Here is a 23,157-nt window from a genome sequence, read left to right as displayed (position 1 = left end):
CATCGTTGGTGTCAGTGGGGGAGGAATAGTGCCCCATCGTTGGTGTCAGTGGGGGAGGAATAGTGCCCCATCGTTGGTGTCAGTGGGGGAGGAATAGTGCCCCATCGTTGGTGTCAGTGGGGGAGGAATAGTGCCCCATCGTTGGTGTCAGTGGGGAGAATAGTGCCCCATCGTTGGTATCAGTGGGGAGAATAGTGCCCCATCGTTGGTATCAGTGGGGAGAATAGTGCCCCATCATTGGTATCAGTGGGGGGGGGAATAGTGCCCCATCGTTGGTGTCAGTGGGGGAGGAATAGTGCCCCATCATTGGTGTCAGTGGGGAGGAGGAATAGTGCCCCATCATTGGTATCAGTGGGGAGAACAGTGCCCCATCGTTGGTGTCAGTGGGGGAGGAACAATGCCTCATCGTTGGTGTCAGTGGAGGAGGAACAGTGCCTCATCGTTGGTGTCAGTGTGGAGGAGGAACAGTGCCTCATCGTTGGTGTCAGTGTGGAGGAGGAACAGTGCCTCATCGTTGGTGTCAGAGGGGGAGAGGAGCGGCTGCTCCTTCTTCCAGTGCGGCCGCTCGATTTTCGCGGGGCCGCTTGGCTCCACCTCCTCGCCGGTGATTGGTCGCCTGTGTGCCTTTCCAGTGCTGGCGCCCAATCAACGGTGAGGAGGCGGAGCCGAGCGGCCGCGTGACCATCGAGCGGCCGAACTGAAAGAAGGAGCAGCCGCGCTTCCTGGACTGGATCGTCGTGGGACCGGAGCCAGGTAAGGTACAGCAGCCCCTCTGTCCACCCCTGTACTTAATGTCCGTTGGAGGAGGAGGGGGGGCGGTGCCGCGCCGCCCCTCGAAAAAGTGCCGCCCTGACACCGGCTCGCACCGGCGTATAAGACGACCCCCGACTTTTCAGAAGATTTTCAGGGGTTGAAAAGTCGTCTTATACGCCGGAAAATACGGTAATTATATTTAAAACCCGATTTGAGTAAGGATGAAACTGAGAGATGAAAGGCAGTCTGCAGGAATTAAACCATCTGTTTTTCTGTCGAGACAAAGTATCCGTTTCTTTTTTAACTAGATCAGTGGGATAACCCTAGTAAACAGAGCCGGTCTTCCATCTCATTGAGTCTAATCTCCCTAACCCTGTGGGTCACGGACAATCCTAGAAACACGGGTTAATTGGCTACGGGGTATAGATTTGAAAACCCCAGGGGGAAGAAAACTAGAAAATAACAACTGGTTTTGATTGTAGGCTTAATGTATAAATCACTAACAGTATGCTCATTACATGTTCTCAAAAGAGTATCCAAAAAAGAAATTTCCATGCTCATTGACAATAATAAACTTAAGTCCTGGTATTAAACAATTCAAATAAGTAGTAAACAAGGATAAGGATTCTAAGTCACCCATCCATACTGCAAAGACATCATCAATAAATCAGATTCATCAATCAGATACATCATCAATAAATCAGATTCATTGATGATGTAAATATAATTAAAAAACATTGGTCAATTTTGAGTACTAATTATCCCTCTATACCAGAATTTAATTTCCCTCCATTACCTTCTTATCGCAGGGAAAGGACATTACATGATAGGTTAGTAAGATCAGGTGAATATAATCCACCTTTTTTTTCCTTTAACCTTTTTGGGTCCTCGTAACTTTGGCTCTTATCCGTGTCTCAGTTGTATACAATGTAACAATAAAAGGGAAAATCTCTCATCCTCATTTAGGTTACAATAAATCCATCAAGGAACACAATACCTGTCAGTCATCATTTGTGGTTCATGATAAAATGTTCATGTGGCTTGTTATATATTGGCGAGACCACCCAAAAGGTAAAGAATAGAATAGCTAGACATAAATACTCTATTAGAGATAAACTCACTAAGTTACCGCTACCAAGACATTTTGCAGAAAAGGGTCATACGGTTTCTCAACTTTCTTGATTTATGGTCATTGATGGAATTCGTAGAAATAGACATGGAGGTAACAGGGAATTGCAACTTAGACAACAGGAGGTTCAATGGATCCATCGTTTGCTTACATTAACCCCTATAGGGTTAAATTCTGATTTGATCTGTATTTATTTCTTTAAAATAATTTTGTTTTTTTTATTTTGTGGCTTTTGTATATATATATGTGTGTATATACGTGTGTATTTAGATATATATATGATGGGGGGCACAGTCTCTGATGGGGGTGCTGCATTGAGTGAGTGCTGCGTTGATGGAGTGCTAAGCAGTTAAACACAGCAGCACTCAAACTAAAGCAGGATAACTTAAGCAGCAGGAAGACACAACAACAGCAAGAAACTCTACTGCACGCTGGACAGACTGCAAGCACACACCCTGGGAAACATCTCTTACATGCCTGAGTCCGACTCTGCGTACCTTTATAATATGTCCCCTCTTCTCCTTTCCATATTACTATCCTCTGTTCCCAAATCTCATTTCTTTACCCCTCTGCTCCACCCCAAAACTTGTACATCTCCCCCTCATTGCTATCATCTCCCTACTACTGCTGTCATCACCTCCTGCTGACCCAAACACCAGGACTGCTGACCACTACCAGATCTGCTTCCCTGCTCCTCACTGTGTATCACACAGCTGTGCCCCTGCCACCGCACAGCCCCAAGCCCCGTCCAATCCGGCAGAGGCGAGCCTGCCATGCAGCCTCCTGCACCCACTGACGCCAGGCCCCTTAGCACCCTCAGTTGCTGGCCCACAGCATCCACATGCACTGGCCCACAACACCCACTGACGCCAGGCCCTACTGTGCCTACAAACACCTAGCCCACTCCACCTCCAGACGCTGGGCCTTCAGCACCTCCACTCATACCAACCCCCGGCTCAACTTGACCTAAAGACTTGAACCCTTGTTGAAAGCCACCACACCGAGAGACCCCTCTGCACCCCAGACTTTCACCACTCAAGCACCCCTGGAAACCGTCCATCCACACCTGATCCCCTCCCCCTTCTCCCCTAAACTCCAGCCACCAGAAGACATATCGACGAGATACGCCTCTGCCCGCTGGACTATCGACAACCAAGCCTCCCACCACTCCTATCCGCCCTCCCGGGCAGCTCCCCAAAATGCCTCTTCCACTCCTCCTCCTCATTTTCCTCTCCTCCGTTCCCAAAATCCATTCACTATATCCCTCTGCTCCTCCCAAACAATTGTATATTGTGTCCTCTCTGCTTCCTTCACCCCTCTACGGCATCCACCACCTCCTCCTATTACTCCACTCTCCCACTGACCCGAACACCTCCACTAGTAGTTTCTCATGCTCCTGCACATCCCACTCCCATGCCACCTTTCTCACCCTTCTCCTCCTCCTAACCACGGGGGACATCTCCCTGAATCCTGACCCTCCACCACCTCCCTCACCCACACCACACCCTCCCGCCTCCACGTCCTGCCGCAACCCCCGCAACTTAGTATCTGTCCCCCTGCTCCCTAAAATCTCCCCCGTTTTCATGTGCACTCCTGAACGCCTGATCGGTGTGCAACAAGCTTACCGCCATCCACGACCTCTTTGTTTCCCGCTCCCTCAACCTCCTAGCGATTACGGAAACCTGGATCCAGGCCACTGACTCTACCCCCCCCTGCTGCACTCTCCTACAGAGGTCTCACCTGGACCCAGTCAACCAGGCCCAACGGTCGTAAAGGTGGTGGGGTTGGTCTGCTCCTGTCACCGCAGAGCACCTTCCGAGTCCTCCCAAACCCCCCCCTCTCTATCCTTCTCCTCCTCTGAGGTCCACTGCGTCTAACTATTCTCCCCAACCCCCCTGAAAATTGCTGTGATATACCGGCCTCCTGGATCCATATCCCACTTCCTGGATGACTTTTCCTCCTGGCTACCCTTCTTCCTCTCCTCTGAGTTACCCACCATCATCCTTGGGGATTTCAACATCCCTGTCAACCTCGACAACCCGGCCACATCCCATCTCCTCCACTTAACCTCCTCCTTTGCACTTGCACAGTGCATACAATCCACCACCCACTCCGACGGTAATATCCTTGATCTTGTCTTCTGCATCCGCTGCGCTCCCCACAACCTCACTAACACCCCCTTCCCTCTCTCTGACCACAACCTGATTACCTTCTCTATCTCCTCATCCTCCAACGCCTACCCCTCCAAATGTCACACTACTACCAGCCGTAACCTCCGCAACCTTAACCCTGCCCCCCTCCACTCTGCAGCTGATCAACTCCATGACAGCATCCTCCCCCTGTCCTGCCCCGACTTGGCTATGACTGCCTACAACAACGCACTGTCAACAGCCCTTGACTCACTAGTGCCTTTATCCACACGCAACATCAGACCCTGACCGCTCCAGCCCTGGCAGACTGATCACACCAAAACCCTCAAACGACACAGTCGTGCCCTGGAGCGACTATGGCCCAAAACCAAATCCCAACAAGCCTTCACCCACTACAAATCTGCTTTCCATACCTACACCTCCTTCCTCCACGCAGCCAAACAAGTCTACTTCCTGACCCTCATCAAGGCCCTCTCCTCCAATCCTCGCCGACTCTTCTCCACCTTCAACTCTCTACTCTTGCCACCCCCACCTCCACCCAACACCTCACTCACCGCCCTTGAGATTGCCAATCACTTCAAAAACAAGATTGACACAATTCGCAAGGACATCGCCGCAACTCACACGCCCTCTCAACCCGTCCCCTCTCACACAGCTACCCCCTCATCCCCCCTCTCCCTTGACATAACCCGCAGGGACTTCGTCGCTGCTCAAACTCCCTCCAACCCCGTTCCCCCTCACTCAGCTACCCCCTCATCACCCCTCTTCCACAGCCCCACCACTGCTCTGACCTCCACTTCCACCCCACCCTACATTCCTCATACTGAAACCCCCCAACACTCCGCACCTTTGACCTTACTACCATCGAGGAAGTCTCCAAGATCCTCTCTGATGCCCACCTCACCACCTGCCCCCTCGACCCTATCCCCTCACAACTCCTACGACCTCCCTCCCTCTCCATCCTACGCTCCTTCACCCACATCTTTAATCTCTCCCTCTCCTCCGGCGCTTTCCCCTCCCCTCTGAAACATGCACACATCACCCCCATACTTAAAAAGCCCTCCCTGGACCCCAATGACCCGAACAACCTCAGACCCATCTCCCTGCTCCCATTTACATCCAAACTCCTTCAGCGCCTAGTCTACACCCGCCTAAGCTCTCACCTCAACGACAACAACCTCCTCGATCCCCTACAGTCCGGCTTCCGTCCCCTACACTCCACCAAAACTGCCTTACTCAAACTCTCCAACGACCTGCAAACCGCCAAAGCTAATGGCCACTATTCAGTGCTCCTACTCCTTGACCTCTCTGCGGCCTTCGACACAGTCGACCACCCCCTCCTCCTCAAAAAACTACACTCCCTTGGCCTCAGAGATTCTGCTCTCTCCTGGCTCTCATCCTACCTGTCACAAGCTCTTTCAGCGTTACCTATAATGCTACCACCTAACCCTCACTCCCCCTCTCTGTTGGGGTCCCTTAAGGCTCCGTCCTCGGGCCCCTTCTCTTCTCCATCTACACCTCCTCCCTTGACCAATTCATACACTCTCACGGCTTCAACTACCACCTCTATGCCGACGACACACAAATCTATCTCTCAACCCCCCACCTCATCACCTCAGTCTCTGTCCGAATCACACACCTACTCAGCGACATATCAGACTGGATGTTGCTCCACTTCCTTAAGCTGAACCTCTCCAAAACAGAGTTTCTTGTCTTCCCCCCAGCCCGGATACCCCCCCCCCCCCCATTGACTTCTCCATCACATCCAACAACGCCACCATCAAACCCGCCCCGCAGGCCACAGTACTTGGTGTCATTTTGGACTCCAACCTATCCTTCCAGCCCCAAGTCCAATCTTTAACAAGCTCATGCAGACTCCACCTCCGCAACATCGCAAAAATACGCACGTTCCTAACCCCAGAAACCACTAAACAGCTCATCCACTCCCTCATCATATCACGACTCGATTACTGCAACTCCCTCCTTACTGGCCTGCCTCGCTGCTGGCTATCCCCGCTTCAGTCGATCCTGAATACAGCTGCCAGACTCATTCACCTTTCCAACCGCTCCATTTGCACCACCCCCCTCTGCCAATCCCTCCACTGGCTTCGGATTGCGCTACGGATCAAATTCAAAATCCTACCACTGACGTACAAAGCCGTCCACCATACTGCCCCGAACTACATCACTGACCTAATATCCAAGTACCACCCAGCACACACACTCCGCTCCTCATAAGACCTCCTTCTCTCTAATTCCCTGGTCTCCTCCTCCCATGCCTGCCTCCAGGACTTCTCCAGGGTGTCACCCATCCTCTGGAACTCCCTGCCCCAACCCATCAGATTATCACCTACTCTCCTCTCCTTTAGGCGCACCCTGAAAACCCACCTCTTCAGGGAAGCCTACCCCACCCCCTGCTAACTTGCCAACCTCCTCCACTCTTCCTACCACCCCATCCCCCACAGCTATCTCCTCCTGTGCCACCATCCCCTCCCTCCTAGATTGTAAGCTCGAAAGAGCAGGGCCCTCGATGTAAGGTTTTGCATTGTATTGTTGTTGTTCTGTCATATGTTCTGTCCCCCTTTGAAATGAACAGCGCTGAGCGAACTATTGGCGCTTTATAAATACTGTAGTATAATAATAATATATACACACTTTTTCATTTCTTCTTGGGTTTTCCTTAAAAAAAAATAAAATAAATTATATATATATATATATATATATGTGTGTGCTTTTTAGAATAGGTATTTACGTCTACATTCCATATCTTTAATATGGGGACGTTTCTTCCTGACAGAATTTTCACTCTTAAACCACCACCTTTATTAGAAGATGTGCATTCAATTTGTGGTTAATTATATAATGGATTCCAATTATGATGTATGTTTTTGGATCACCCTTTTGCATGGTGATTTTTCAACAATAAAGGTTCTTATGTGCAGCAATCCAATTTTCATATATATATATATATATATATATATATATATATATATATATATATATATATTTTACACACACACACACACACACATTTAGGTCCACATATATTTGGACACAGGCCCGATTTGCATACTTTTGGCTCTGTATGCCACCAGAATAAATTAACATGAAACAATCCATATGAATGAACTGCAGACTTTGAGCTTTATTTCAAGGAGTTGAACCTACATGTCAAGTAAAAATTTTGGGAACTGCAACCATTTTTATACACAGTCCCTCCATTTTCAGAGGCTCAAATGTAATTGGACAAATGAATATAATCATAATCCAGACATTTTACCTGCTTAATTGAAGAAATAAGGAAGGAGTGGCCCACACCTGGCCATGAAACAGCTTTTGATTCAATTGTTCAATTACTTTTGGTCCCTTGAAAAAGGGGGGATGGCTAATCTTAAGAGCTGTAATTCCTAAACTCTTCCTCCAATTTGGATGTACATTCCTTCAAATTAAACCCTAGAGTGTGCACTTTCAGACCTTATCCATTATATAACTATAGCTTGAATATGTGTTGGTAAATACCTGAAAAAAAACTAAAATTGTGCCTGTGTCCAACTATATATGGACCTGTTTATGTGTTTGTGTATATATGTACAGCGCTGTGTAAATTGTCTGTGCTATACAAGTATCTGAAATAAAAATTATGATTTTAGGATATTTTCACACTACTCACTTTCATACTACAACATGGTTGATCAGCCTCCCCCCCTTAACACTTACCCTGGCTCTTATTTCAGTCAAGCACTATGCCAGTCTGCAGCGGCACTGCCCTTTCTTCCCATAATCACAGGACACAGAGGCAGCAGTATTCTGTGAGCATAGAGCAGGGTCAAACCTTGCTCTGTGCATCTATGGATGCACACATCTCAACTAGGGAGTGCGCCTGCATGAGTGCCCCAAAGCACACCGCTTGCTACTGGGTCACTCAGAAAAGAAGAGGAGCAGACAGCGCCATCCAGGGACCCCAGAAGAAGAGGAAAGGGGCTGCTCTGCGTAATACCCTTGCACAGAGCAGGTAAGAACACATAGAACATGTTTGTTATTAAAAGAAAAACAAACATTTGTTTCCAGAAACTCTATTAAACCATTTCCTATTTACTAATCACTACTCAACAGGACTGACTTTGGATGTGTCTGCTTTGCCACAGTTCACATGTACTTTAACATGCTATGCTAGTTAGCTTTTCTGTCAATTAGTTCATTCAAAAAACAAACAGCTATTCTTAAAGCATTTCTGTTGCAATAAGTTCAGACAAAATGAGTGATTCAACTCTCTAGAATATGGAATATTGGTTTTAGATAGGTACCGTATTTTTCACTCCATAAGACGCACTTCCCCCCCCCCCCCCCAAAAAAAGGGGGGAAAATGTCAGTGCGTCTTATGGAGCGAATATGGAGCAGCTGGTCCAGTATTTCCGCCGCCGCCGCCACCGTGTCAGAACACCGGGCTGGCTGCTCAGCTCTTCTCTGTAGCAGGACCTTACCTGTTCCTCGGTCCAGCGCTGTACAGTCTTCCGGTGCTGGCACCTTTAGTGTGGGCACCCGGCTGTGACAGCCGGGTGCCCACTGCACATGCGCAAGAAGAGCTGTGCTTTGTGAATGGTCCAGCATCTTCTGGGACACGACAGGTCCCAGAAGACGCCGGGCCATTCACAAAGTGCAGCGCTTCTCGCGCATGCGCAGTGGGCACCCGGCTGTCACAACTGGGTGCCCACACTAAAGGGAGGAAAACTCCGTGGAAGTGAGAGTGGGTACCTGTCAAATTCAGGTACCAGCTCCCTCTCCAAAAGGTCCGCAGTCTTTTGGTCATCCTCTGTACTGTCTGCAGCCTCTTGGTCATCCCCTGTACTGTCTGCAGCCTCTTGGTCATCCCCTGTACTGTCTGCAGTCTCTGGGTCATCCCCTGTACTGTCTGCAGTCTCTTGGCCATCCCCTGTACTGTCTGCAGTCTCTTGGCCATCCCCTGTACTGTCTGCAGTCTCTTGGCCATCCCCTGTACTGTCTGCAGTCTCTTGGTCATCCCCTGTACTGTCTGCAGTCTCTTGGCCATCCCCTGTGCTGTCTGCAGTCTCTTGGCCATCCCCTGTGCTGTCTGCAGTCTCTGGGTCATCCCCTTTACTGTCTGCAGTCTCTTGGCCATCCCCTGTACTGTCTTCAGTCTCTTGGTCATCCCCTGTACTGTCTGCAGTCTCTTAGCCATATCCTGTACTGTCTGCAGTCTCTGGGTCATCCCCTTTACTGTCTGCAGTCTCTTGGCCATCCCCTGTGCTGTCTGCAGTCTCTTGGCCGTCCCCTGTGCTGTCTGCAGTCTCTGGGTCATCCCCTTTACTGTCTGCAGTCTCTTGGCCATCCCCTGTACTGTCTGCAGTCTCTTGGTCATCCCCTGTACTGTCTGCAGTCTCTTAGCCATCCCCTGTACTGTCTGCAGTCTCTTAGCCATCCCCTGTACTGTCTGCAGTCTCTTGGCCATCCCCTGTACTGTGTCCGCAGTCTCTGGTCATCTCGTGTACTGTGTCCGTGGTCTCTGGTCATCACCTGTACTATGGCCGCAGTCTCTGGTCATTTCCTGTACTATGTCTGCAGTCTCTGGTCATCTCCTGTACTGTGTCCGCAGTCTCTGGTCATTTCCTGTACTATATCTGCAGTCCATTGGTTCAGAATATTTTTTTTCTTGTTTTTCTCCTCTAAAACCTAGGCGCGTCTTATGGTCAGGTGCATCTTATGGAGCGAAAAATACAGTAATTTAAATACCATTTAAATCATTTAAATAACAGTGTCACTGAAAATTTTATATGCAGTAATACAAGTTTAGGGGATCAAAGAGAACAGAAAGGTTAACAGTTTTGTTTCTTTACCTGTGGGCTTGGTTGTTAAAATTTAGCGCGCCGGTTTGATGAAGCTCCTCTAAGTGCTTTCGATTTCCAAAATACAGTGCAAGGTCTGTGGCAATGATGGCTTTGCGGATAATTTCTAGCACTTGTTCATACTCGCTAGAACTCAAATTGGAGAAGATATTGTGCCCTTCCAGCTATGTGAAACAACAAAACATAGATAAAAAGCACAATGTCCTGTGTTTTTGGATGTAAAGAAAACATTATTCTCTGTCATTATATAAGTAAAGGAGATTAATTTATGGGTCTTAAAGTGGAACTATGGGCAAAGTTTAAATTACTTATTTGATGTAGCCTGTCAATGGCAAAAATGCAGAAGTTTTGTTTTTCTGCATCCCTTAAAGAGTTTTTTTTTTTTTACTATCTGCTGATCCTGTCAGTAAATAAACGATCCTTCACAAAGCCAAGCTAACCAAAAAACTGACAGTACAGGGATAGAAACATAGCACTTAACACTGACAGGGGGTGCACCAACAGCCAGTTTTTATTCATAAGTATTAAAAAAAAAAAAAAAAAAAACCTTGCCGTCCACGTAAAAAGCTCCAAGTACATCTAACCTGTCCACAGGGTGGCGAGGCTGCTAATACATTTCATAACACAATCAACAGTGTTGTCATCCTATTACAGGAATTGGAAAAATAATGTTAAAACAGCATTATAAAAATAATTACAAAAAATTTAACTGGCTAAACATGCAGTAAAACCAAGTTACAGGGGGGACAAACTGCTGTGTTAGGCTGTTTTCACACGGATCTGTTTTTCTTCCATTTTTGCATAAAAAAAAGCGGAAGAACAACGTGTGGCCATGTATTCTTAAGGAACTCTTCACATTAAAAAACTGCACCGGACCTGCAATGGATCAAACTCCTGCTTGCCGCAATTTTGGTGTGGTAAAAAAACCTCCCCTTTGAATTCAATGGAAAATGCGCCAAAAATGCAAATTTTTGAGTCATGTGTCCCTTAAAAATTGCACCGCAAATTAGGTAAAATTGCAGTAAAAACACAGCAAAAATGAATGTGCGTTTTTGCCGCAGATCAGTGTTAAAGTAGCCTTAAGGTAAGTGACAGACTGCATCATGTGTCATTTTTTATTTTGCCCATAGCTATACTGTAACCTTTTTCAGTAGCAATATACTATATAAGGCAAGCATGGGGTTTATGAAATGGTGGTTACAAATGTAAGGGATAATCTAACTCAAAATGACAACACTTTTGCCATTGGTCATCTAAACTGTACAATATATTAGTACTATTGTAGTAATACTCAATTTCATTTTATTTAACATTTTAATAAATGAAAAAAATTATATATACTGTGACAGTGTGGCAACCTGTCACCCAGGATTCTCAACAAGGCAGGTTGAGGGGCTCCAGGGTAAATGTTTGATGCAGAGGAAAGTGGCTTTTCACTTTCCTCCTTTGTTTGTAAGGTCCATTTTGGGATCTGGAGCCTGGAGATTTCAAAGAGATCTGGGAGGGATGAAATCTCCAATCCTGGGACCAGGTTTTGGGAATGGCCAGGAGACTGATTGCACAGGTGTGTGCGGGCCTTTTCATAGATTCAGGACCAGGGTTCTGGGCTCCACCCCGGCAGATAGGAGTCAGGAGGGCTCCACCCCGGCAGATAGGAGTCAGGAGGGCTCCACCCCGGCAGATAGGAGTCAGGAGGGCTCCACCCCGGCAGATAGGAGTCAGGAGGGCTCCACCCCGGCAGATAGGAGTCAGGAGGGCTCCACTTGGAAGACAGGAGGTCACTGCCTGGAAGTCAGGAGGGCTCCACCTAGGAGAGGTGGAAGCCAAAAGCAGCAAGGAGCTGCTAGAGACTAGCTGTGTGCTAGAGGCCAGCGGTGTGCAAGAGCCATAATTCTTGAAGAAGTCTGCAGGAGACAGACAGCAAGCTGAGTATAAGCCAGGAGGCTGAATCGTTGTTTTGTTTGATGGTGGATACCCCTGCGTGGGAAGCTTTATGTTATGGGACATTTGTTTAAATAAAATTGGGCAAAAAGGCCCTTAAAGAAGCGAGTCGCTGTGTGCTTTAAATGAAAAGCTCTACCACTTTGAAGCGAGTTCCCACAATACATATAAGAACATTTAAAGCAGATAAGTAATTATATAAGGAGAAAAAAAATAAATCAAGAAAAATGTTTACACTCTCTAAAAAAAAAATGCTGTACTGTGGCATTAATTCCTGATGCTAGGGAGGGTCACTGTTTTAGGCAGAGCAATGTATTGGCTGGCTCTGTCTGATGCAAGTCCCTTTGGAAGAGAGCACAATAAAAATACTGTGGAATTGATCACCAACCATCTGCTAAAAAGGGCCTAGATGATGTTTTTGGGATTTTTTTTTTAACAAAAGATAATCCTCCATTTTTGTTCATCATTTAATTTAATAAAACATAAAGAGTGAAGAAATCAGTTAAAGAAAAAAATAAAAAAAACCCTGTATAACCATGTTGTAAGTAAATATACTATATATTATTGGGGTTGAACTAACTGAGAAAAGGTTTATGTATTCGTCTAGAACATTTTTTCTCACTTCCTCCATGGTCAGAGACTACACAAAATCTCTCCAGCAGGGGCACAGATTTTAACTAATATTTAAAAAGGAAAGTGAAGAAGAGGAAAACTGTCTTTCAGATTTTTTTTTATACTGCCTCTGTCGCCATTGGGGAGATTTCCCCACATTAAAGATAGAACATTAGGAAACTTTCACCAACAATGACAAATATCAGACAGAGGTCTGAGCCTTATTTTAATCCCCGCCAAAATACTGGGCTGAAGTTAGGACAGCTTCACACTGCCTGGTGTGGTCCTACTGCTCTTTAGGCAAAGTGCAGCTAACCCATGGGTTTTGTGAGAGTTCGCTGCACTTTCCCATAGACCTCTATGATGTCCCTTGGTTTTGGTGCAGTTCCAGACAGCACACCAAAGATATGGCATGCAGGAATTTTGGTGTGCTTTCTGAAACCACACCAAAACTACAGGACCTCAAAGAAGTCTATAGGAAAGCGCAACTAATTCGCACAAAACCATGGGTTAGCTGTGATTTAGCCAAAGTGCAGTAGGCAGTGTGAAGCCGCCCTTAGGCTTTAATTTTAGCAACCCCAGCATCCATTTTAAACTGACAATCTCCTATATAATGTCTGCAAAGACAAACTAGTATAAATAGGGGGCACATCTACAAAGGATGGGGATGGGAAAACCTTGTTTCATGTATTTCTTCCCTAACTGGATTGTTATTTCTAGGATTCATACATGAGTTTGAAGGCAACAAAGTGTTCCTGGTTATTCTAAACATTTTAACTAAAGTTTGCTTTAAATGAATATTGACAAGTGATTTCTCTTGTATTTGCTTGGTTATAGTTCAAGAAAATGTAACCAGCCATACTCTCCCCTAAACATGCAATAAAGTTGTGCAAAAAATAACTATATAAACACTACAAAAATGCAAATAGTGTTTATACTATAAAATTATACCCCTTTTCATTCAATGGATGACAGTTCAAAAACATCTAGGTTATACTGCCACCTACAGGGGGATTTGGATACTAGCATGCAAAAAACAGTGGCCAGCATGGTATATTCCCACCTGCTCCCAGCATGCCTCAGCTTTTTGCTAGTGTCATAGTAGGATCAATGTCTTTTCTCTACTGAGAAAAATTAAGTTTTTCAAGCCATTTTCTTTTTGTTAAATATATTTTTTTTCCTTTAAACAAGACTAAGCTACATAGTACTTGAGCTGGTCTCCCTTATGCAGCTCTTGAGATCTGGACATTCTCAGCAATAGTTTTGGAGGATGTACCTGAAACCTGCCTAGACTGAATAACTGTAGTGCCTGCCTGGAATGTAACCTTCAGGCACTGGGCTCTGCTTGTTGCACTTGCCCTCTGTGTACTATGTTAAAGCGGAACTCCACCCAAAAGGGCATCCTCCCCCCTCCTCTTTCACAGTTGGCATTTTTTTTCTGATCTTGACAGGTACCCACATCCACTTCCGTTCGGATCACCCAGGCCATCTGAGCATTAGCGCTCCTCCCCCCCCTCCCCCTTTCTCCCTGCAGTCTTCTGGGACACTGCACAGGTCCCAGAAGACTGTGGGACCAATCACAGTCCGCAGCGTGGCTCTCGCATGCACAGTGGGCACCCGGCTATGAAGCCAGAAGATGTCACAGCCGGGTGTCCACAGCTAAGATGCTGGTGCTGTGGACCGATGATGATACACAGTGCCCCCTTGGGTAAGCTCCGGTGGATCCAGGGCCAGGTAAGTGTCTGTTTATTAAAAGTCAGCAGCTAAATTTTTTGTAGCTGCTCACTTTTACATTTTTACAAAAAATAGCTGGAGCTCTGCTTTAATAAGCCACAGAGAACTTTCCAGGTTCAGAGCCATGACATACTCTGGTGTGGTCCATTCTCTGAAGAACCATTAATGAGTAGGACATGTGGGCTGAGCACCAGACACTCCTTTGCTCATTACTACCATTTGGCACCATTGTTACATCCTTTTCTTCCATGCATCTCCACAGAAATGGTTAAAAGAATAAAGAATTGAGTCCTGTGTCACAGGCACACACTTCACACTTTTTCCTGTCATTTAGCATTACGTAGCACCTTCCTGCTATTGTTCCTTATCGAAAAAGAAATGTGGTTTCACCTTGGTTAGTCCATGCTGCCTCCTGCCTGGTCACCTCAGGCCATCTGAAGCTTATCTGTTTGCAGCAGTCAGTTCTAAGTGATAAAGATTTTTTTTACCTTGTATTCAAGCCATTTGCAGAGCACCATGTAGGTTCAGAAATCCAAGAGGGGCTGTCTCACTGAATCGGGTCTCTGCATCTCACAAATAACCATTCCAGAAATAATCATTCCAGGACAGCTTGCTGCATTCTTTTTGAAGGACCTGACACTGACAGCCCTGAATATTGTCCTGTGCTTGGTGCCTTAAATTTCTCGGAGTCCTCCTCGACTCTCTCAGCTGTGTCCATCTCCATAGATTTAACGCGGGAGGATTTTGTGTGCCAAAATAAAATTTTCACAGACAGTGGTCGGTGGTGGGCATCTGCAGCATGTGGACAGTGGAGGACACAGGCTGGTAGAGTCAGGTGATTACATGTTTCGGGGTGGGCCCCTTCGTCACGTCACACGACTCATATTGGCCAACGGAACTTAGAAATTGGGAAAACCGCCAACCAGTTAACCCCATGTTGCCTGGCTAACAATAACCAATAAAAATTATAATAGTAAAACACAAAATGAAAAAATATTGTTTCACAATGGTATGAAATATGCTAAAAATAAATCCCTATAAAAATAAAGCTGTATAAAACAAAAATGAAAACTCCAGAAGGAGAAAACAAGAGTAAACGCAAATAACATCACAAAATGGTATGGACTTCAAGAGCCTCATTTAACCCACTAGGGGACATGGAACCAAGCTTGTAAATCCAGAAGGTTTCTCTCCTGCATAATAGTGTATACCTCTCATTCTCAGTGAGAGGACCTTCCGGTATACACTCAATAGCTAGGACCTTACAGGAACCTATGCCCTTATTGCGATGGGAGGCAAAATGGCGGGGGACAATATGAAGATCTTTTCCTTCTTTGATTAAACTACTGTGTTCCCCTATGCCAGTGTTTCTCAACTCCAGTCCTCATGGACCCCCAACAGGTCATGTTTTGAGGATTTCCATTATTTTGCACAGGTGATTTGATCAGTTTCACTGCCTTAGTAATTACCACAGCTGTTTCATCTGAGGGAAATCCTGAAAACATGACCTGTTGGGGGTCCATGAGGACTGGAGTTGAGAAACACTGCCCTATGCGCTTGCGTAGGGTACGAGTGGTACGACCCACATAAAGCAAATTACAAGGGCACTAGAACATAAATGTCTAACTGGGTGGAACAGTAAAGTTGGTTTGCCTGTGCTGGATGTATTGACATGTCAGACAGCCAGGCTTTTTACATTGAAAAATTCCAACCCTGTTGTCAAAATAATCTAATAATCAGTACATTTATTCTTAACTAAACCCTTTAATTTACTAGGTACAATACGGATCTTGAGTGTTCTGGCTCATCTAAAAGCAACTTGAGGGGCTTCGTGTAGGTGAGGGCCTAACTTGAGGTCTGATTGCAATATATGCCAATGTTTCCTCATGATGTGACCAATTGTTCTAAAATCACTACTGAATCCTGTAATGAACCTCACGTTGGGTGTAATATGAACTGATGGTCCTTTGGAGGGGGGGAACCCTCTAGTACACTTACAAAAGCTTCCATGTCAATAGATCGTCAGCATAATCCTTCTCCCTAAACTTCTCCATTAGAATTTGACTCTGGATTATGTAGTCCTCAACATTGGTGCAATTCCTTTTAATTCTGTGGAATTGACTTTTGGGTATATTGCTCTTCCATAAGGGGAGATGGCAACTTGTGTAGAACAGGTATGAATTCCCTCCTGTGGGTCTACAATAATTCCTTGTGATAATTTGATCCTTCTCATGGGTGAGTTCTAGATCCAAAAAAACAAGACTATTCGGGTCAATGACGTGGGTGAAATTCAACCCAAGTTCGTTAGTGTTACAATGAGAGACAAATGAGAAGCACATCGTCAATATATCTCATTTGCTTAATGTGGGTCATACCACTCGTACCCTACGCAAGTGCGTAAGTGAACACTGTAGGTTAATTAAAAGAGGAAAAGAAAAGCCAGGAAACACAGGGAAAACTGGTTAGGGGTTGGTCCAATTCCCGGTTTCCCCTTCATATTTAGTTCCTTTGGCCGATATGCGTCATGTGACCTCCACTGTCCATATGCCCACCACCGACCACTGAGGGTCGACTTGTGCTCCCGTCCCAGCCCGAGAGCGCTTCCAGTCCTGAACGGAGTGGCAGCCCATCATCATTGGTGCCCTTAGCATGGCACCTTCCTATGACTGCTTCCGCCCTTACTCTGCATCACTTCCAGGCCCCGGCAGGGCTAGTATTGGAGTCCCCGGCGGCTGGTGTCACCGCTGCTGACTTCCCAGGTCACTCAGCAATCCCCCTTTTCCATCCTTGCCACACCGGGCATTGGTACCTTCCACCCTGCGGGTTTGGGATTTTCATGCATGCACCATTGTGGATTCGTTGATGTGTTATGTGGTTATTGGTGTGACTTTTTATATACTTTTTATATACTCCAAGTACAATAAATTGTGACATTTTATAGATTATGCCTGGCTTTCCTTGGATTCTCTAAGTGAAGATCTCATCTTCAAGTGGTTTGCAGGATAAGGCACTGCTTGGTTTGTGATTAAAAGAAGACAATTGGCAACTCACTTAAAGTATGCTTCTCAAAAGGATTCCCAGATGCAAGGGACACCATGGAAACTGTCACAACAGACACACTGGATATGGTCTGGATGGCACCTGCAATAGTGAAGATAGACATCAAGAGGGTGCCAATCTAAGTGCAGCAAGGTGGGGAGGTGGACACAGCACACAATAATTGGCAGCTCACAGTGTGTGGATGATCTCATGCATTATAGTTATTGGTGCATCTGCAGCTGGGAGTAGGAGGCATACAGGATCCCAAGATAGAGCTTCTGCTGAAGTGTAGTAGCCGGGGTGACCATTGACTCACACAAGCCGCTTCCCGTTTCTTGTTCTGAGGTTACCAGGTCACCCTGACTACCACACTCCACTAAGGTATCCTGGATGCCTCCCTCTCCCAGTTGCATATGAACCAATGACTGTAATGCAAATCATCCACACACTGCAAGTTGCTAATTATTGTGTGCGGTGTCCACTTCTCCACCTTGCTGCACTTAGATTGGCACTAGACATGTGCACGCCAGAAATTTTCATTTCAGATGCATTCATTCATTGAAGAATTTTGTTTTGTAATACTCGTTGAACTGATTCTGTTTTGGAACTTGTTTCTTAGCTGCGGTACTTGTTCTGTATATTTGTTGATCCAGGTGGATTCGAAAAATTTTACAATTTTTCCAGAAGATTGCTATATATTCAATATATTATTGAATTGGATGGATTAGAATCGGAAGGATTAAATATTTTCAGGGTAGTCCAAACCACCAAAAGAAAAGGCATGAGCTTATTGGACAATACTGACTACTGTCACTGTGCATCCGAATTAACAAATGGAACAAAATTTGGATCCATTTATTTTCTGAATTATCGAACAAATTCAAAAATTAAATGCATTTCTCCATGGGCCGGAAATTACTATAGCAACATGTGACGTTATCCGAATGAAACAAATACATTTGTTAATTTCGTTATAACTTTTTTCGGATTCGTTGACATTTGTTACTATATTTATTCATTCGGAAATTGAATTTCATCCAAACAACAAATGGAAATGAAACGCACATGTCTAATTGGTGCCCCCTTGCAGTGTCTCCTACATATTGCAGGTGCCATCCAGACCATATCCAGTGTAACCATTGTGACAGTTTCCTTGGTGTTATCCCAAGCTGGGAATCCTTTTGAGAACCATGATAAGCATAACTCGTTTAACTTTATGTGAGTTGATAACTGTCTTCCTTTACTAAATGTTTACATGTTGGATTCTTAAGCGGTCCCTAAAGCCATAGAATGTATCCTGAGGATTTGAATCACTCTGATTTCCATCAATGTAGTATGTCTCAGCCCAGGCTTCACCCATCGTGCCATATTCACTATTATCACTATTATCCAAAATGAGCTAAGATTTCATCTACACCTTCCCCTACATAGTCATTATCTGATCTGCTTGCTGCCTTTTCCGCCTCTGAGCCTTCAGGTAAGAAGGGTCGATCTGATGAGGAGACTCAAAAATCCTTGGCGGTTGAAGTTGTCACAAAGGAGTTGCAGGCAGCTGGCAGGTAGGCAATATAATGGAAATTTCCATTATATTATATTGTCTTATTCTTTGCACAAACCTACAGTGTATGTTTACTTTTTATGAGTTACTATTAAAGCACTTTAAATTTTATAAATACTACACTATGGGTATCCCCCCTTGTTTTGCTCTGCACCGAGCACTTTAACTTCCTAGCTATCCCCTGATGACCATCCCATTGCCTGGAAGAGGGTGATCCATACATTTCCTAAAGGGGAATTCCAGCTGACTGTCTTTCCTGTAATCAAAAGGACGGCCGACTACCCCCAGGCTGTATCCAGATCCATCCTGAGACGGGATACCTGACAGACCCCCTCTATATTATACAACACGCTATATGAGCATTTTATCCATTTACCTGCACACCCACCTGAATATCTCAAGTATACTGGGAATAATAGCGTCACCAGGAGATAATTTTGGATGAACTGTATTTGCGTTTAACATTTTTGAGTATTTTATGACAAACGCAGGTCTAACCGCAGTGCGTTTTTTCTGTGAACTTTTTAATTTAAATTAATTTATGAATTGATGCTTTATGATCTACACACTTACTCATCTATGTGCATTTTCTTAACCACATTATATTTGTTCTAATATCTTTTAGGGCTGCACTTTTACACATATTTTACAAGGCAGCATTTTGGTTTTTCCTTTTAATGCTATAGCTGCTTTTACAACTCAGCGCTCGCTTTTACTATTTATGTATCAAACATGAGAACTGACTAAACTTATGGCAAGAGATCCAACTTCACTCCAAGGGTCTATCCCCTTGCCTTGTTACATTCTCAGGGCATCGCCATTGTTCGATATCTGGAAGACATCCTGTTTGGGAACAGTTGGCACAGATCCTGAGCAACAATGTGGAGTTGACAGCTGACACCTTGAAAAAGTTCAGCTGCTTTCTGAACCTTCCTAAGTCTACATTGGAGCCAACTTATCATTTGGCAGTATCTGGATTTCATCCTTTCCAGTCAGAGTTTTTCTTCCATAAAAGAACATCAAAATCTCAACTTGCAGACCACTTCAATTCAATATTCTGTCATCGAGGGACAAATCTGCTTATCTGACACCAAAGACCAGGTTGTCTTTGAACTGGTGGCTCAGAAATCTAGTTTTGGAGTTAAGAAAATCAATCCTTCTGATCTCCTGGAGATCACAAAAACAGACACCAGCCTGATATGCTGGGTAGGGGTCTCTGAAGGATTCCCTATTCCTGATGAACTCTCAAAGAATGTCTGGAGCTTTGGGTGATTTTGGTGTCTCTACAATGCTGGAAATCCCATCTGGAGATCTCCAATCAGCATCCAGTTGGAAGTGATCTTCCTTTACAAGGTTGTTTCAGGCTTTCACTTTAGCCAGGACTTTGTGCTCCTGTCCTCCTATGAGGCTACAGTACATCAGAAGGAAATTACTCTTCTTTGTCTGGGTTTAGCGTGAGCTGTGCAGGTCTACCTCACAGCCACTGCCTCCATTACAAAGAATAACCCTTCATCATCGCTTTTCTCATTGCTTGGTGGTTCAGGCAAATAAGTTTATGTTCTCAAGGACCGGACTCCTCCCTTTCCTGTCAAGGCACCATACAAGATCTGCGATTACTTCTTGGGCTTTTAAGCCCCACAAAATGGTTTCCTGAATTGGCAAGACAGTCACCTGGTCTTCTATTTGCACATTTTCTAAGTTTTACCAGGTGGTTGTCCAGAACTCTTCTTTTTTGATGCCAGCTTTGGGCATAATTTATTTAAAGTAACTTCCCAGTTTGTTTATAGTTTGGTCTGTTTTTTTTTGCTGTGTTGCTCACACTTCAGCTGGACTGCTTTTGAACAGCCCAAATGCTTCAGAATTCTGAGTCCCTCAATGAACGAGAAAGAAAACAGGATTTTTGTCATTACTGTAAATCCTTTCCTTGGTGTTCATTGGGATACACGTTCCTCTTTGTGCTTAAATTCTTGCATGCAGCAGTGCTTGGTTGCAAATCTTATACATTCTGTGAGTGGGAGGGGTTACACTAGGCTGATCACTGTTTATCAGAGTCCACATTCTCCAGTATGCAGCAGGATAACCAAAATGTTTTAAAATCCTGTGTCCATCAACTAACTCCAAGAAAAGGATTTTACTGAGAAAATTTGTACTGAGTGAAAAATGCAGACTGCTAATGCTGACCATCTTCTTAAAATTGTATTTGCTTGGTTGGGTCATACTGACTAACTTAATTCATGTTTTTTTAATCACAAACACACTACAAAGTTTCTGATCTGTACATTTATTCCAGACAGGAAGCCACTGGATCAACTTCAAAACTAGACAACCACAATTTTCAGAAGGAGATGCCAATAATATATACATCTTTCACTGAATATATTCTTTTACTTTGAAAATGCAGTACTATATAGGAAAAACGTTTAATGTATCACAGTACGTCTTGTTAGATAATATATACATACTTCATATTACAGTATAACCCAAGTATCTGTATTAAGAGGTAGTGTTAAAATAAGGAGCCTCAAACTGAGCATGTGAAGAAAAAAATGTCTAAGTAGTTACTTGCAATACAAACCAGAGGGAAAGTTGAAGTTGTATTCAATTGTTGCCTTTTCCTCTAACAATGTTAAGCATGGTCCCAGCTCTCCAACCCGTTCCTATTGGCTAGTGAGGCTGCAAGTCACATTAAATGACCCAAATGATAAGACTCCAGCATAGTGGTGGTGATGGGGGAGTCCTTGCCCAGTTATAACTGGTAAATATATATATATTAAAATAGAATGTTATACTTGCCTTGGTAGATGCAGCATTGATCCAATGCTGTATCTGTGCCCTGCCGACTCTGCAATGAGAACTGAGCAATCACTACTGATTGCGCAATTCTCCCTCACCACTCTGAGCAGAGAGCAGTGACTGTTAGTCACCAGCTCTCAGCTCTGCCCCTCCTGCGCTCACTGGTGTGCTGGGCTGTGGAGGGATGGAAGTGGCTGGCTCACTCTCCCAGGCTTCTGGGTGGATCTGTGACAGCAGGCTTTAGCCCGCTATTGGCTGAAAATGGATCACGAGTGCAGAACAAACTGTACTCGTGTTATCCATAGGAGAAGTATAGCCAAAAAAGCTTTTGTCATTCTCATTCCATGTATACCATTCCTCCTACTGGAGTGTGCTTCAGAATTGTAGAAATCCTATATCTCACTATACAATACTTTAAATGCATGCAAATTACTTTCTAAGCCTCCAAACACATATGACATATGTTAACTATTCTGCATGGCAAGAGACATACTCAGAAAATGCCTTTTTTTTAAGCTAAAACAATGGTTTCTACATTATGCAAGTAAATCTCCAGCCAAAATGCATTCCTAGGTTTGGATGGGATCAAAAACTGTGGTCTGTCAATTTTTTATTGCTGTCTGTGTATATGTTCTAAAGAACTTATCTTTCACTTCCTGCTGACCAATGCTACTGGGACACCAAGCAAGGGTAAATCTCTTCAAAAGTAACACAAACAGCAATTCTAAAATATGTAAACAGTAGACTGGGGTAAGAATCATTGTCAGATTTGTATAATTATTTAGAAAACTTCCCCTATCCATTGAAGGTGCCACTGGGACAACGACAGAGGGAAATCTTCCTAAGGCTGATTTCACACAAGAGATCCTGTCCCTGATGAGAGTTCAATATGCTTGTAGATGTTGCTCTCCTGCTCCATGAATACTTTTTTGCAGATCAACAGATTAACTAATTTAATAAAGCAAATTATATAGTAATGTTAAACGAAATTAGAGAGGAATTAAAAAGACTAGGGGGAGGAAATCGGTCCTGGTTGGGACATATAAATTTGATAAAAATGGTTGTAGTTCCCAATATTCTATATAAATTCCAAATGGTCCCTATTAAGCTTCCTGAGGTATATTTTAGGATACTGAAAAAGATGATGACAAGATTCATTTGGAGAAATGGAGAAATAAAAAACCCAGAGTATCTTATGAAGTGATAACTAGAAATAAAGAGAATGGTGGACTGGGAGTCCCTGACTTTAAGAGATATTATAATGCAGTTATTTTGGCTAGAATATTTGATTGGACATATAATGTAAAAGGGAAGAGTTGGGTCACAGTGGAAAATTCACTCAGTGGTAATGATTTAAGTAGGAGTATATGGGTGCCTACAGAGTATAGAGGATTAAAAGAAAGCACGAGTGTGTATACTTTAAATGTGTTAAGAGTGTGGGATAAAATGCACAGACAGTTAAAGTGGGAATTTAACTCATTACTGATGCCATTAAGAAATTCAGGGTTCTTACCACCAGGTAGGGAGGAGGTTTCGGGAAAATGGATCATGAATGAGGGTGCCCAACTGAGAGACATAATGAAAGGG

General features: G+C 44.4%; 1 protein-coding gene across 4 annotated transcripts in view; it reads right to left on the bottom strand.

Annotated features, from left to right (window-relative positions):
* The window catches only part of PDE10A (phosphodiesterase 10A), a 619,526-nt gene that overhangs the window by 45,750 nt on the left and 550,619 nt on the right, over positions 1-23,157 (bottom strand). For all 4 annotated transcript variants that reach the window (XM_089668592.1, XM_089668593.1, XM_089668595.1 and 1 more), the window contains one exon: positions 9,885-10,057. In XM_089668592.1, coding sequence (XP_089524718.1) covers positions 9,885-10,057 — 173 coding nt within the window. The remainder of the gene's footprint in view (positions 1-9,884; positions 10,058-23,157) is intronic.

Source organism: Staurois parvus, unplaced genomic scaffold (assembly GCF_062004578.1).
Source record: "Staurois parvus isolate SC_StPar_1 unplaced genomic scaffold, SC_StPar_1.0 ptg000059l, whole genome shotgun sequence".
Classification (NCBI taxonomy): Eukaryota; Metazoa; Chordata; class Amphibia; order Anura; family Ranidae; genus Staurois; species Staurois parvus.
Note: the sequence above shows the minus strand (reverse complement) of the source record. Positions and strands in the feature narration are given on the sequence as shown.